We start from the raw sequence: 16,092 nt of genomic DNA on the forward strand, positions 1-16,092 counted from the left end.
GCTGTCTGAATACCTCTTTCTGGCTAATTCTCATCAGAAACAACAAAGTGTACAAACACGAATCTGTAAGATATTAATTTCATAGTGTAAACAGCTTCAGTGATTTTAATGGGAGTATATCATGACGCGAGCGTGTGCGGAGCTGACCCAGATCCGGCGTAATGACGTCACGCCAGATCTGGGTCAGCGCCGGCGCCGCGACACGCTCGCGTCATAGTACTGTCGTGAACGCGCGTCCAAATTGTAAACAGACAGGTTTTTATGCATAGTTAATAGATTACATTATTAGGTTACTTTGACCATCATAGATCAACATAATCTATAAAGGTAAGCATCAATATATTTCATGATATAGTTAATGCGTTTGGGGTTGTTTCGAATAAAAAGGAAAAAATAAATAAAACATAAGTGCTGTTGTGGCTGTGTGTCACATGACGACACACTGTGCACTGAGAATTTTTTTTCTCCAACTCTTACATTTAAAAGTGCATTGATGATAACGGTCTTGTTGAGATTTAGAGTTTGTCCAAATTGAATAAATTGTGAAATTGAGACTTTTCTCCTTTTTTGGCAGGACCACGTATAAAAAAAAAAAAAAGGCATATAGGTGGAGGTCAGAGGCTGAATGTTAGAGATCAGTGGTGTCTATGGAAGGGTTTGCAAAAGTGAGACTGGGGCTGTCTGCACCTCTCCTCTTTTCTCGCTGGGCCAGTGCAGCACCCAGAGGCTCAATGTACGGAGATTCACTCCTTTCATCCTCCTCCTCTTCCTCCTGAATTACCTACCGCACAACAGAAAAAGTAAGTACTCAAAACATACTCAGCTAAAGAACTTATAAAGATTTAAGAAGCACTTGTGTCCCAGCATTTATAGAAAAATGTGTCTTTTCGCACTATAAGTGGCACTGGAAATATGCGTGAAATCCTGTGGAATTCAAGTCTGCCATCACATTGAAAATCTGTGATTCAAAAAAACTTGGGAACTTTTAGGGTTCTGAATTAGTTTTTAAGTAAAATGGAATAAGAAATATTTTAGCTCTGTCACTAATCAAATAAGCAAATCAGTGACAATGTGAACGCCTTTGTGAATGCCTCGAATCATGCTGGAGAACATGATTATCAGGTTTTACACAAACTTATGGAGGTCATGCAGCCCGAGTGCTGCTGTTATTAAAGCAAAAAGGTGACAACAAATAGTAAATAATACTTCAATTCATGTTTTGTTTTTTTTCAATTAATTGTTTCACAAATTGTTGACTTTTACTAGTGGTCTCAGACTTTTGCTCCCCACTGTATATTATCTTTATTTTAATAATACATTTACCATCATTGGCATAGTGTCTTTCTCTGCCATGGTCATATCGATGTTGTAGTCCAAGGAATTAAGGCTAAAACAGAACAGACACACAACATACACACATAATCAGAATCTCACAAAGCAACTCTTCTGTATGAAGACACAAAGGACATTATGGGGGAAAAAGTTACCAGTAAAGACATTTTGGACCAGTAACGTAGCTTGAAATAAAATCAAACACATGCTTCAATTAGCATGTAGTATAGCTTAGTGTGATTCTGAGAAACATGGGATCGCCAACATCACAACATTAAACTAAAACTACTGCTAGTGAAACTCATAATCTACCATTACCCACAGATTAGTGCAAACAGACGCTATCTGTCATGGAGAACCACAGTATTGGTCCTGGACAAATGGCATACTGTATCTTAAATGGATTTTGTAGATGCCATTTAAGTTCATTGGCAGAATGTGGGCTCCCATGACAAGATAAACATGCTTGCAAATACTTCCATTGTAGGTCAGTGGTTTCCATCTTTTACAGTGAAGTCAGTTTTTGAATGTGCAATCTGATATCGTCTTTTTTTTAGATCATTTCAGAGCAGGGAATATCACATTTCACCTCTCACTGTCTAATGTATTTACATGAAATCACAAACTGCCTGAGACACCAGACAATTGCGATACATTATGTAACTAATAGGGCTGTTGATTTAGTGTTTTGATAATTTAGTATGATTAATAATAATAAAAAAAGTAATAAGTAAAGTGTCACATGCCCCTTGATGTATACACTACAAATCAAAAGTTTGGGGCCCTTTTTTTGTGAAAGAAATTAATATTTGTATTCAGCAAGAATAAATTAAATTGTGACAGTATAATAAAAAAATTAAAACCAAATTAAAAAGTGGCAGTAAAAACATTATAATGCTACAAAAGATTTTTGTTTAAAATAAAAGCTGTTCTTTTAAACTTTCTATCAAAAAAATCTTAAAAAAGGGATCAGTGTCCATAAAAATATTAATCAGCACAAATGTTTTCAACACTAATGATAAGAAATGTTTCTTGAGCACCAAATCATCATGTAGGAATGATTTCTGAAGGATCATGTGACTGAATTTTCAGCAGCCATTAGTCTTCAGTTTTGCTGTCACATGAATGAATTGCATTTTAAAATAGACAAAATAGAAAAAAAGTTATTTTAAATTGTAATAAAATTTCACAATATTACTGTTTTTACAAATAAGCATAAAACACTTCTTTCAAACTCTTGAGTAAATGGGTTCCAAATGGTAGAGTATGCCATTTTAATAAATTAACAGTAATTAAATAAATGGGGTAATTTAGCACAATTTGAAAATAGAATGACAGTGACGATATCAAATTAGGCATGTTTGTTGGTGAGTCTATAAAATGTTCATAATTTTTTTTTCCCCATAGTGTTTATAGTCTGTAGAGCACTGTTATGGTACCTCTCTCTGTCTGCGCTGGAGCCATCTTCGTCAAAGCCTAGGTCTGTGGCCGTGTCAATATTCATATTCAGCACTGGGTTTGCTCTGTGGAATACATATCAGACAATCTCACACAACAGCCTGCTGATGAATCCCTGTTCAAAATTATATAACGGGCCATCATTTTAGGCAACCTGTGATGTCTGTCTTACCCTTCTTTGGTGTATTTGTTGGTTCCAGGAACAACAGGGCCGGTCTTCTGATTCTCTATGACCACTGTGGCAGCTGAATTCATGGCTTTGGCTGCCTTCAGTTTCCTCTTGTAGCTAAAGGGTAGAAAGAGACCCAGCAGCGTTAAGTTGAAAATCCGAAACGGTCGCAGACAGAATGAAGAAACGTGTGCATATGTGTGTGGGTGCACATCAAGCAGAGCTATTTTAAATCTGTTGAATCTGGTTAGCAGATTTGTAATGTGTGTGACCCAGACTGAGGTTAGCGGGTCTTCCATAATGCCATTGTACTGGCTCCATGCCTGATGTTGGGAACAGGTCTGACAGGCGGGTTCATGCAAGTTCACTGTAAAGTAAATACACCCTACATGACCTGCAGTGCCTTCCCATCCAACTTGGGCATGGTTGCTAATTTTAGCCCTATAAATATTACAAATTATTTAAAAGTAGAAATATAAATGAATGGTATAATACAGAGACTGATAAGCTGTACCAAGAGCATCATTCAAACCAAACAGTAAGTGTTTCTTTAACATCATTGAAACTTGAATGGCTAATTCAGTAGATCTTACTTTCTTCTGATGCACACGAGTGAGGTGGTTGTTACAACAAGAACTATCGCCAGTGCAGCCATCAAACCAATCATGATGAATACCTCTGTCTTAACATCTGTAGACTCGGTAACAGTTGTCGACTGTTATTAAAGAAATTTTAAAAAAAATGTAAAGCTTAACATGTTGATAACAACCTTCATGATTAACTTTTGGAGTATTGGGAGGGGGATTGTTTTTTGTTGTTGTTGTTACTTACAATGCCAGTAAATCCAAGCTGAGTTAGTTGGTATCCATGTTCCTTGTAGACTTCCTCTGAATTCAGGATTGCGGTCACTGCATCATAGTCAAGAGCTGTGCCGTTTGGGAACACAAAATAAGCCTCCAAAATGGTCATCTCTTCAGCTCTGCAAAGGACATAAATTCTGCTGTCATTGTTTTATAATTGTTGTATTATTTATATGCTATTATAGCATTTATTTATATATTAAATTAGCATTTTTATATTTTCAGTTTTCATTTTACTTTTAGTAATTTTATGTTTTTGTAATTTTTATTAGTTTCTTTTTAAATTTCCAATTAGCTTTAATACATTTTTTTATTTCAGTTTTAGTTATAGTATGTTTAATAGTTAATCTTAAACTTATTTTAAGTTAGTTGCCAAGGCAACATTACTGATTTTCGTTTTTAAAGTCATTTTTAAGTTTTTCCATCTAATATTTATTTATTTAGTCCTAATCCAGTTGTCAAATAAACCTGTCACGGCTGTGTCGAGGAAGGCACACGAGAACGAAGATACAAACAATAAGAAGTTTAATAACAACCAGGTAGAGGATAATCCACAGATATGAGGGGTAGACACACACCAATACAAACGTATATGTTGATATAAAATACCGAACGAAGACTAGAACTAAGGAGTGAGTTTAAATAAGGCAGGCAGCTGATGACAAACAGGTGATGGGAATTAACTAATGAACACTAATGAATCAATGAACTAAACTTGGACAGGAACAGAACCAAATAAGGGCACAGATGAACTAAACAGACTAGAAGACTAAACAGAGTGAAAAACAACAAAAAGAGTTCATAACTGTTACAAAACCATTGTATATTACAAATATTGTTGACTCCTTGAGAAGCCTTTGTTCCACTTTTTGAAGTCGCTTTGGATAAAAGTATCTGGTATATACATAAATGTAAATGTATTTTAATTAACATATATTTTTTTATATATAGTTTTAGTTAACTATAACAACACTGAACATTCTTTAAAATGTCTTATTTTATATTCCACCGAAGAAATAAAGTTATACAGGTTTGGGGGAGTATTTGAAAATTTTTGGGTCCCTTGAGCAGTAATATAAATATCCTGTTTGTAAATACACTATAAAAAAATGATATGATCAGTAAGTCATGGCAACTCACGTTTTTACAGTAACTCATCAAAATACATTGAGCAATTTCAACTTTTTTGATTCAACTCGATTTTTTAAGTAAGTTTAAGTTACGACTATGATGATTATACTTAAAAATTTAAGTCAGCAACTGAACTTGAAATGGGTGTAATTTTTTTTACAGTGTAGATACAATTTTGCTGGTCTCTTGCCAAAATTAAATCCATAATTCTCTGTAATTATGCCAAATAAAGGAAACGTTTGCTTAATAACAGTAGCACTGACAAGACAGGAAATCTACATGGAATTTTGAATCTCTTTGGGAGAGAAAATACAAACCGACTTGGATTTAGTCTATGATGTACACGCCACCTGCTGGATTATACATATTATAACAGGAATGAAATAAAAAGATATTCCAGACTTAACATGAGTTTGGTGAGATTCAATTTAGTTTACTGTATATGTATACATGGGGATGTGGGTGATTGAATCTTACCGCTGAGTAACCGTCTCACTAAACACATTGAAGAATTCCACCGTTGCTTTTGTAGCACTTATCAGAATCCTGTAAAAAATATCAAACACATTTATTCCCTTTGACCTGAATTTGAAAAAAGCATCAAATAAATAATAATCATGAATCACATTCCAAGTGTCCTTTAAAATAACACTTCTTCACACATCAATAGATTCAAATCAGCCTTAAAGTGCATCTCTTACGCTCTGATCTGAGGCAAATTCTCATTGACTTCAGACACAGATGCACTAAATCTGAGACTGACTCTGTAGGAGCTGTCAACTGTGAGAAGCTGCAAAACAATGCAATTAGAAAATGACTAAAATAAGCAAGACTGAATGAATTAATAATACATCGAAGGGGTGAAAATACCCTACCTCAACCACAGAGGTGGAACTGAGACCATCAAGATTAGACGCCTTCACCTGAACCATGAACTTCCCTCTTTTATTATTTTCCATTGCCTTCTGGGACCTGGACATTATGAAGAGACATTTGCTTGTTTACTTCCAGTTTAGTTCCTTTGGGGTGTAACCAGCCACAACAACATTTTGACTGATGCACATTGAATAGTTTCTATTTTCGGATTCTGTTTTAACTTATTCACACAGCATTTAAGCCTTCAGCATGGACAGACAAATTATTTAATGTTGGAAACTTGCCGCATCGCACCACATTACGTCTATTCGTGATTTACAAATAGGTTAGAAACTTTAATTTCTCACCGTATATGTGCAGTGAACCTTCCGTCAGCATCTTCCTGATCGGCAGAGTCGGCGTAGAGAAACAAACTCTCTGTGGAATTCCCTTCACTGCTAACAAAGTCCACCTTGGTAACTTCAAATTTGCTTTTCCTGTTCTCTCCCGTGTCTCTGTCTATGGCCTTAAAGATGTAAAAGGAAACAAACCCGGGGAAATACTTTATGGAGACTCAAAGACATTATATTGTAACATAAAAAAAAAAATCACATAACAGTGGATAAGTGGATATTACAGCACAAAAAGTGACATATAAAAAGACCTCAAATTGTCAATAAGTGAAATATCACACTTACATAAACTCTGCCAACAGATGTGCCCACCTCAACTTTCTCAATGACTACAACTAGAGAAACAGAAATATGTTAAAACTTTTTTCATAAATAATATACATTTGCTTATATGTCAATCATTTATTTATTTATTTATTTTTGAATATAATTTTTGTGTACCATAGAAGTCCTGCAAGACAACAAACTCTGGGGCGTTGTCATTGATATCCACAATGTTAATAGTGACAACTCCCACAAGCAAGTGAACAATATTTTATGAATATTTAATGCACTCAATAAAGACCAAAATGATTAATGGTACTGGTTAATATGAGCGAGGGAATGTGATACGTTTAACTTAAAGGAACTGTGCACCTAAAAATAACAATTCATCCACATATTGTACAAGTCCTGTATTTTTCTTAATTTTTTAAATGTTCAAGTTTAAAATCACTTATACCTAATGAATGTCACATAAACGGTCGTGTTTGACAATATGCGACCAGAAATCAAATCTAAAATTGTAAAACAAAAAATTGCAATTGGAAAGGACCATCCTATTTTTATTTATTTATTATGAAAAACACCTGTTTTGCTCTATTCACGAAAAAAAAATTATATGAATTGGAACATTTTTAGGGTGAGCTATTCCTTTAACAACAGAACATACTATGAAAAAAAAAACGGCTAGCGCAGGAAAGAAAGCACTTTTTTAATGGACAATATGATGCAACAGAACGTACCTTCAGTACTGTCTCTCCTCTTCTCAGTTAAAACATCCACCACCTTGGCATTCATGAACACTTTATCACATTTCTCAAAGTCAATATCATAGACAGTATTAGTTATCACATCACCGTTACTCTCAACTTTGAACCACTCTTCGGGACATGGACCTCTGACGCCATTGCATTGGCATTCAGTAGAATCAAGCTCATATTCTAGAAGGTGTTCAGTGTCCACATCTTTGCCTTTGATTGTGCCCAGAGGCATTGACAAGGTGCTGTTCTCTTTTACGCTCAGGGTCATGTCGGATGGGAATTCAAGTGGAGTGTCATTCACATCAACCACAATTACTTTCACTGTTGTCTCAACCTTTTGCTGACCCAAGTCCGAGGCCTCCACTGTTAGATCGTACGTCTTGCGGTCACTTTCGTAGTCCAGCTCAACAGCGGGATCCACCGTGATGTTGCCCCTGTAACCTTCACTGATGTTCTCACTAAATAATATGAAACTTCCAAAACTACCATCAGTAATACTGAAGAAGATACGATTATTGAAGTCTGATTGGTCGCCATCGTGAGCCCGCACAGAGCCAACCCATATGCCTATAGAGGGGAGACAAAAAGTTGTCAGTTTTTACAAAATGTTCATATAAGTTATTTCTTGAAAATAATTATGCAGTTCTGGAAATTTACTAAAAAATTACTTAAAATCGTAATGAATTTGTTCAGAAAAAGCACAAGTTACCTCCTTCACTTTCCTTTACTTTAAATTCGTAGGGAGCAGGATCAAGGTACTGTGGAGAATTGTCATTTTCATCCTAGGAAAAATAAAAAGAAAAAAGTAAGTTACTTAATGAAATTAATGAATTATACTTCAATATATTTCTAAATCTATTTTTAATAAATGCATATAAATATATGCACATTGCTTATTGTGAAGACAATAAATGATCAATAAATCAATAAATGGTACAGTCCATCTCTAACTATATAAATGCTGCACTCTCACCCCAATGTTGATGGTCACTTTGGCTGTGGAGGACAGGGATGGTGTGCCCATATCTGAAGCGATCACCATCAACTCAATCACACCATCTAGGGCAGGGTCCATAGCCTCACGGTCCAATCGACCATTGTTTTCAAGCACACCAGAGTCTTGGTCTATGGTAAAGTTACTACTGAACGGGCTGTTGTCAATGCGATACTGGATTATGCTGTTTGGGTTTTTTGGGTCGTCTCCATCTGTAGCCTTTCAAAATTAAAAAAACAGGTTTTCCTTTAGAGACATAGAGACTTCCATTACATTTATTCACTTGACAGACACTTTTATCCAAAGCAACTCACAGTAATTTCAAGGTATACAGTTTTTTTCTGTGTTCCCTGACAGTCAAGTCCATGACCTTGCTAGCACCATGCAACTATCTACTAGTTACATGAGTAAAAGTGGCACACAAAACATTCACACGATCTATCTTCATCATTTTAGATGTCTATGCTGATTTCTCAATCACCATTACATCCATAAAGTTACCTGGATTTTAAGCTCTAATTTTTGGTTCTCTTGTACATAGGCCTCATAAAGTACTCTGTTCATCACTGGTGTCTGATCATTAATATCCAGAATGTTGATCATCAAAACAGTGGTACCAATCTTGCCATCTGAATCTATGGCCTGCAGGGTGGGTGAGTAGGAATTGGTGCCTTCCCTGTCAAGACGCTGTCCATTTTTTACAACGATAGTTCCAGTCTCTGGATGAACATCGAATAACTCCCGCCTGATGTACATTTAGGAAAAGAAAAAGAAAAGAGCAAACTTGCAATGACTAACTGAGTAATTTTGTCCCAACCAAATGATAGCCGATTGAATATTCAACATACATGCTTTCCGGCATCAATTTGTAAGTGAGTTTGCCATCATCCAAGTCATCTTCATCTGTTGCCTGTCAAACCAGAACATTAGTGAGTATCAAAACAATCAATCTTAGTCACCACGAAAAGGAAAAGTGAGTAAATAGAAGATGCACTTACAGTAATGATGCCCAAAACAGTTCCGTCATCACAGTGTTCATCAATAGAAAACTCATAAACATCCTCCTCAAACTCAGGAATGTTGTCATTTACGTCATTGATGTTAATCGTGATAGAAGCCATAGAGGTGAAGTCTGCACTGGCATCTTCAGCAATAATCTGGAGAGATATAACGAAGTATTAAAACTGCATTTTATTACAATTTTGTCTATTGCAAAGAGGTTTCAAACAGGTTTTCTGAATGCTACTCTTGTTTAACAGGAAAACAAATAGTCTTGTCCTAAATTCATGGCATTGGTTGAGGTTAATAGAGAGTAAAGAACATTTCAGGCAAAATATGAACAGCTATTTTGTTAATTTTGGCTTCACCACCTATATTTATCTATCTCTCTCTCTCTCTCTCTCTATATATATATATACACACACACACACACACACACACACACATACATATATATATATATAAACCATCGAAGTGATATTCTATGCAGTGAAACATAAGCAAGTGAAGTGACAAAAAGAGTCAAACGTTCAATGCTGCTATACTGTAAACAATTTTCTTGCAATACTGCTTGACCAGTCAAATTAAGCAGCTGAAACGAACTGTCTTGTATAAAGGTAATTGTTGTTTTATGGCTGGCTACTATCATAAATGCCACCCAGTTTAAAATAATGTAAAAATAATAGAAAAATATTAAAATAATAAAATCTTTCCTGGTTTCTAGTTTGGTGTTATTAACTCAATGCAGTAAAGACCACTCTCCCCTGTGTTTGTGACTGGCATGTTCTTCAGTATCTGTAATCACTCTAAAAGTAGGCAAGGTCCTTTTCTCTAAGCTAGGATACAGTAATTCTGGCACTGGCCAAACTACTGGGCCCCGGCTATCTTATGCGGTAAATCTCCAGAGACACCCTCATATACAAACCTGAACATACATTACTTTCTTCTTCTCATAATCAACAGCAGATGAATCTTTTATTATCACTTGCACAGAACTTTCTCCCACCCCAGTGCTGGGACTGACAGCGAACACATCCTTATCAGGTCCCTCAAGACGGAGATTAAACCTGCTGTTTAGCCCCTGGATCATAGATAAAATAATCATCAATACACGAGAAACATAAATAATCATAATAAAAAAATCTCCTCAGAAGAAACCATGCAAATGTTGTAATTACAGACCTGGTCTGGATCTTTGACTCTTATATTCAGTTCATTTACTGACAGTCCTGCAGATGAATTCTCATCAACTTTGCCTATGAAGCTGTTTTTCTGTGTGCAGGTTTCAATTTCACCTTCACACTCATAAAATTCAGGGCCATTGCCATTCACATCTCCAATAGAAATCTGTAGTTCTCCTATTGTGCTTGCAATAACTCCAACCACATTACAATTTGTTTCACTTCCCTGAAGTACAGGAAGAAAAAATCAGCAAAAAAAAAAAAAAAAATCAAGTACCGTTCATAAAAATCATAGATTATGATAGGTACTACAAAGGTTAAACGTAAACAGTGACATTAGTTTGCCGCCAAATATTGCTGCCGTTAAATTGTAATCAACCTGATATCATAATAACAGGATACAATTAAATTCAGAAGTCAGTAACTCACCTTTATTTGTAACATTACCACAGCATTTTTATCCAGTAATTCTTCACGGTCAAATACAGTTTTGATAGATATTTCACCAGTCTCATCATTGATTTGGAACAGGTCTGGTGCATCAGCACCTGTGCAACAGGACAAAAAGTCATAATGGCCTAGAAAAAGCTGTTCTACATAAGGTGGTCTCTTCTCATGGTGGCTGCCACATTAAGATCACATGACCAGCCGAATACTACTTACTATATCTTTATCATTGGTGACAGAGAATAGAGTATGACATTTGAGAGCCTGTTTACAATTGAAATAAGCAAAAAAAAAAAAAATACAAAATATAAAGTCCCAAGTGCATTTTAAAAATACAATTTCCAATTGACTGACTTTCAATACTGTAGTGGATCTGGTCATTGATCCCAGTGTCTGGATCTCTGGCTCTCACAATAAAGACTGATGTACCCTGAGAGTGTACAGAGAAAGATTCAAAGGTGAGAGATCATTATGTGTGTGTGTGTGTGTGTGTGTGTGTGTGTGTGTGTGAGATTGGGAATGACATGTACTAAGGAGAATACATTTGGTATCTGTAACCTCTCTCCTCTCTCCTCCACTCACCACAGGTGAATTCTCATCAACAGCAGCAAGGTCAGGTAAATTCAGAAATTGTGGGTCGAGATTTGGCATATCCTTAACTGTAATGAATGCAATTACTGATGAAGATTGAACTACGTTTTCTTGATCAATCAGTGGCCCACCACCATCCTGACGAAACCAATGATCAGTTAGAAAATTACAGAGTAAACAGCATGGATAAACCTTTGTAGATTTTGGGATTTCTTTTTGCTTGTTTTGTAAAAATAATGAAATATTGCAATGTTTTTATACATCTTTTTTTAAGTGTGCATCCCATACACAGATATTTTCCCTCATTCAAAGAAAACCCCATCACTTATCTGAATATAATACTTCATAAATAAATACTTACAGATGCAATGATTCGTATCTGATAGAAAGGACTTTTGTCAGTGAAGCTCAAAGGTCCCTGCAGAACAACAATTCCAGTAGTCGGAGAGATTGAAAACAGGCTAGCCCCATCATTTGGTGTCACCTAAGACAAACTTACTGTGTTATGAATACAATTAAAGTGAGATGTGGGGGTGAAAATGCAATTTATGACTTGAAGGGAACATACGTCATCAATTTTGTATAGGACACAATAGAAGCTGTGCCAAAATCATAATCTATGGCGTTTGCTCTGAACAGTGTACTGCCCACAGGTTCATTCTGCAGGAGGGAATAAAAAAACATATGTGAACAAACAGCTCAAAAAAATAAACAAATGCACATTGTCACTTCTTGAAGCTCTCTCTCTGTGCTAAACACCTCAGACTGAGAGTAAAGTTAAATTGGAGCAGATTACAGAATTAACCCAGCTGATTCACACAGGATCAACACCATCACAGCTTGTGGATCTTAGCACCTCTTAAATGATTAGTTCACCCAAAAATAAACATTCTGTCATCATTTACTCATACTCATGTCATCCCAAACCTGTTTGTTTGACTTTCTTCCGTAAGATGTAGACTTTTGTACAACAATGTACTTGTTACTTTTTTCAGTGCAATTACAATGAATGGAAACTGAAAATTTCAAGCTTCAAAAGGGACACAACAGCACCGTAAAAAGAATGACTTGTGCGTAATAGTCCAAGTCTGTCTTCGGCCATGCCATACAATAGCTTTATGTGGGGAAAAAAAACTCGATTCAAGTTCTACATTTATAATATTCCCCTAAAGTGTTCAACACACTGACTCAATGATCCTGTTACTGAGATAATTCGTAAAAAGGATCATTAAAAAGATCCGACCAAAAACTGGAGAGCTAGGGAAGATGCTTCAGTGAATAACACATTTTACTTATATTGCAATACAGTAGGCCTACTCAAGTCATACTGGCTGCTTTTATGAGGCTGCTATGATACTTGTTTTCTGGAACTTGGCAGCTCCAGTAGTTATCTTCTTTTGCTTCTCAGTGAAAATACATCTAAATCACCTCACTCATGCCTGTGTTTTATGACTTTCTTGGGCCCTCGTCTCGCTGCTTTTTTGGTGTCTTGTGTTTTTTTTTTTTTTTTTTTTCTCAGCGCCTTTTAAAAACACTGTTAAACAGTGCCTGTTTGGGCCAGTAGGTGGGGCTATTGTCAATCAGAAGGTTTCAGCTTATTAGGTAATAATAAAACTGTTCGGTGAAATTGAGAACTTATGTCTAACTTCTGTGCAAACAACTGTGCAGAGTTTACAATGTGACCTTGTAAAGTGAGCCTATAGTTTTGGGGAAATTGAATGCAATAACAGCCTATTCTGTCATTCATAACATTTTTACTTATTTAAAACATTTTGAACCCTAGCCACGGCCCTGTTCTGAAAGATAGGAGATGAGTACATGACACAATTGTCAGGTTTAGGTGAATTATTCCTTCAATGTAAGAACTGTAAGGTGTTGAGCAGTTACAGCATCCATATTACATCCATAATACACACAAAGTATAACAGGCTCACTCACCTCTGGAACCTCTTCATTGTAGGGCAGATTTTGGAATACTGGTGCATTATCATTAGCATCTAAAACAGCAACATAAACTGATTTTGTCACCTAAAAGGGCAGAAAGACATGTTGGGACTCAGGAAATTTAATTTTCTGAGCATTGTGATACTTCCAGTAGGTTCAACTTACATCTGCATAAACTCCATCATTCACCACAACCTCTATGAGTAAGAGGTCTTTTGTCTGAAAAAAAGAAAGCATAAACATACACAAAGTTAACCGGTTGTCTTTTATGAAGAGTAATTTTAATAAAAAATTGTTGTGGAAATTATTTAAAATTCACAATTCCCAACTTTTGTCCCTTCTCCTCAATTCAGGAATAGAGAGCAGACTCTAACTCCTAACAAATACCTCTCTGTCCAGCATACTCTTGATTCTGACTTCACCAGACTCTTTGTCAACGTCAAAATGACTAGAGTCTGTTCCAGCAATACCATATGTTAGAGGGTCACCATCTGGATCAAATGCTTCGATTTGAAACGCAAGTACACCTGCCGGGGAAATACATAATTAGGAAAATGTTACATGCATACAAAAATGCAAAATGGGATTGAGCATATAGTAGAGACTAAAATGTACAGACCTACTGGACGATCTTCTCTCACATTTACCACAGCCATGTTAATCACAGGGATAGAATTACAGTATGCTGCAGAAAACACAAACATGAACCAGCATATGAATCATAATACAGCAATTCTAAGAAAAAAAAAATCTTATTTAAAATAACTAAATTTGTGAATTCTCCTCTGTAAGTGACAGTAAAACGTAATTACACTGGCTTCTGTCCAAAGAGTGTATCATTATTGGATTTGGACTTTGAGCTAATGCAGTGTAACAAGCCACAACTTTTTGATAGGCCTAGATAAAATGGACACTGACTAATTCTCAGATACTCACAAGAAGCTAAAAAAGCAAAAAGGAGAAGTAATGGTTTCCCCATCTTCTCTATTATTGTCTGTAAGGCTGTAATATCAAAGAAACAGAACACAAAATCACCATTAAATGCAGAATATTTCCACCTCCAAAATTAGGCGATAGAACGTTATGAAACACACACACACAAATCTAAAAAGGAGAGATCAATCCAATGCTGCAATTTAAGACAATAATTAATAAAAGCAAATCAATCTGCCTTATTTAATTTTTTTTCAGAACTTCTTACATTTCAATCCCTGGAATGGTTGAATATCATAAATTTGCACTAATTTTTCATCCAATATACCCGTAGCTAAGTAAAATCACAGCTTATATCTTTTTAATATCTCACATATTTCTCCTAGACATCAATGAGATTAAACTGAGACTTTTGCTATAAAGTCCCCTGCTTAGATTTGTCAAGATACCATAGTCTACAATCAAAATTTACATACCCATCATTCACAAAAGAATAATCTCTAAAAAGTAAAGCTTTATAAGCTCTTGATCTGCATGCCGTCACTGAACGCAAATAGACATACGTTGAAAATGATATAAGGCTGATGAAGACTTACCGTGGCCAATCTGCTCTTAGTACTATTCCAACAAGTGGCGTTCTTCAAATGAGGGAACAATATATAATATACAAGACCTCTGGCTAGTGCATCAGTGGCTATTGCTGTCCTTCAGTTGTAAATGTTATTCATTAAGATTGTAGCAGAGAAAAGGCTGCGTGTTTAATACAGTCTTCTCACCCTGATGACAAAGCTGCTTAGTGGCACCACAGAATCAGATCCTAAAACAGTGTTCAGAGAATGGTTTAGAAGAACAACAAGTGTGGGTAGGCAAACAAATGTCACAACACATTATGTCCAGAATAATCCGGCCCATTCACACATTAATTCAGCAACTCCTGAGCAAACTTAAAAGATACAAGATTAATGGAGGCTGGAACAGAGCACAGAGAAATAGCATGGAGAGAAGAAATGTTTTCCTATGTTATTCCTATGTAATATATATATAAGAATTATGGTTGAAAAAAGAAAAATGAAAAGATGTATTTTACCTGATTACACGAGACCATAAAAGCTATAAGAAACCACAGGACAAAGGTATGGCGTAGCACCATTTCTAGTGAAGTGTTTAGCAGGGCGTCTACTTTCTAAGCCAACTATAGAACCATGCATCTTTACATCCAGTTTTTATTTTCTGGCTATTTCTCGGCATCACCCTAGTGAGCTGGACATAATGTGATCTGAGAGATTCCAGGAAGCAAATGAGCTCATTAGCTATTCAAGAACCTACCTACCCTCTGCTCGGCTCTACCCTCAATGAGCCCACTTCCCTTGTGGGCCTTCGTAATTAATGAGAGACGGACAAAAGATTTCTCTCCCCTGGGGAGAATCCTTTCCGCTATCAAACAAAAACAATGGAGGAACTTTCTCCTGAGGCTGACAGAAGAGCTTGTGTTTGTCTCTAATTGTTTGGTGTTTGCCATGCTGGACATGCTGTGGAATGAGGGATCAAACTAAAGCCACTAGAGGCCTGAAGATCAACTAATACTAAAATACATTTTTATTAGCAGCAACATATGCTCTATTTTGAATTATACAATTGTACAAGTGTGTCAATAGTAAAAAAACATTTTTATACAAATACTTGTATAATATTATATACAATGATACAATAAATATAAAATAAATATAAAATACAAATAAACTGAAAGCATGTATTATTAAGTA

The 16,092-nt window shown here is 35.8% G+C and overlaps 1 protein-coding gene across 5 annotated transcripts; it reads right to left on the minus strand.

Annotated features, from left to right (window-relative positions):
• Nucleotides 1-412: 412 nt before the first annotated feature.
• Nucleotides 413-15,706, minus strand: LOC107749754 (cadherin-related family member 2-like). Of its 5 annotated transcripts, XM_016564908.1 has the most exons (32): nt 15,417-15,703; nt 14,926-15,146; nt 14,333-14,398; nt 14,016-14,081; nt 13,784-13,923; nt 13,562-13,615; nt 13,391-13,480; nt 12,021-12,112; nt 11,814-11,936; nt 11,444-11,590; nt 11,216-11,291; nt 10,844-10,962; nt 10,416-10,640; nt 10,159-10,314; nt 9,233-9,391; nt 9,083-9,144; nt 8,736-8,979; nt 8,214-8,453; nt 7,950-8,022; nt 7,223-7,807; nt 6,660-6,731; nt 6,504-6,553; nt 6,174-6,331; nt 5,826-5,922; nt 5,652-5,740; nt 5,428-5,496; nt 3,791-3,938; nt 3,553-3,674; nt 2,963-3,076; nt 2,772-2,855; nt 1,324-1,387; nt 413-781 (listed from the first exon to the last, which is right to left on the minus strand). In XM_016564908.1, exons 10-32 carry the CDS (start codon nt 11,510-11,512, stop codon nt 629-631), a joined length of 3,228 nt encoding a protein of 1,075 aa, XP_016420394.1. In that variant the 5' UTR covers nt 11,513-11,590; nt 11,814-11,936; nt 12,021-12,112; nt 13,391-13,480; nt 13,562-13,615; nt 13,784-13,923; nt 14,016-14,081; nt 14,333-14,398; nt 14,926-15,146; nt 15,417-15,703; the 3' UTR covers nt 413-628. The 5 variants fall into 5 exon arrangements, 3 of the variants coding, with proteins under 3 accessions (XP_016420394.1, XP_016420395.1, XP_016420396.1); XR_001641080.1 differs by lacking the exon at nt 1,324-1,387 and having other exon boundaries at nt 744-781; nt 3,636-3,674; nt 15,417-15,706; XM_016564910.1 differs by lacking the exon at nt 1,324-1,387 and having other exon boundaries at nt 744-781; nt 15,417-15,705.
• Nucleotides 15,707-16,092: the final 386 nt, after the last annotated feature.

Source organism: Sinocyclocheilus rhinocerous, unplaced genomic scaffold, assembly GCF_001515625.1.
Source record: "Sinocyclocheilus rhinocerous isolate Xijiao unplaced genomic scaffold, SAMN03320098_v1.1 scaffold860, whole genome shotgun sequence".
In the NCBI taxonomy this organism is placed as follows: domain Eukaryota; kingdom Metazoa; phylum Chordata; class Actinopteri; order Cypriniformes; family Cyprinidae; genus Sinocyclocheilus; species Sinocyclocheilus rhinocerous.

Coding starts and splice junctions, on each gene's coding strand:
- LOC107749754 (XM_016564908.1), bottom strand. CDS start 11,512: ATGCCAAATCTCGACCCACAATTTCTGAATTTACCTGACCTTGCTGCT. Junction 9,145..9,232: donor CTGTTTTGGGCATCATTACT/GTAAGTGCATCT, acceptor CTGGTTTGACAG/GCAACAGATGAAGATGACTT. Junction 8,980..9,082: donor AAATTGATGCCGGAAAGCAT/GTATGTTGAATA, acceptor AATGTACATCAG/GCGGGAGTTATTCGATGTTC.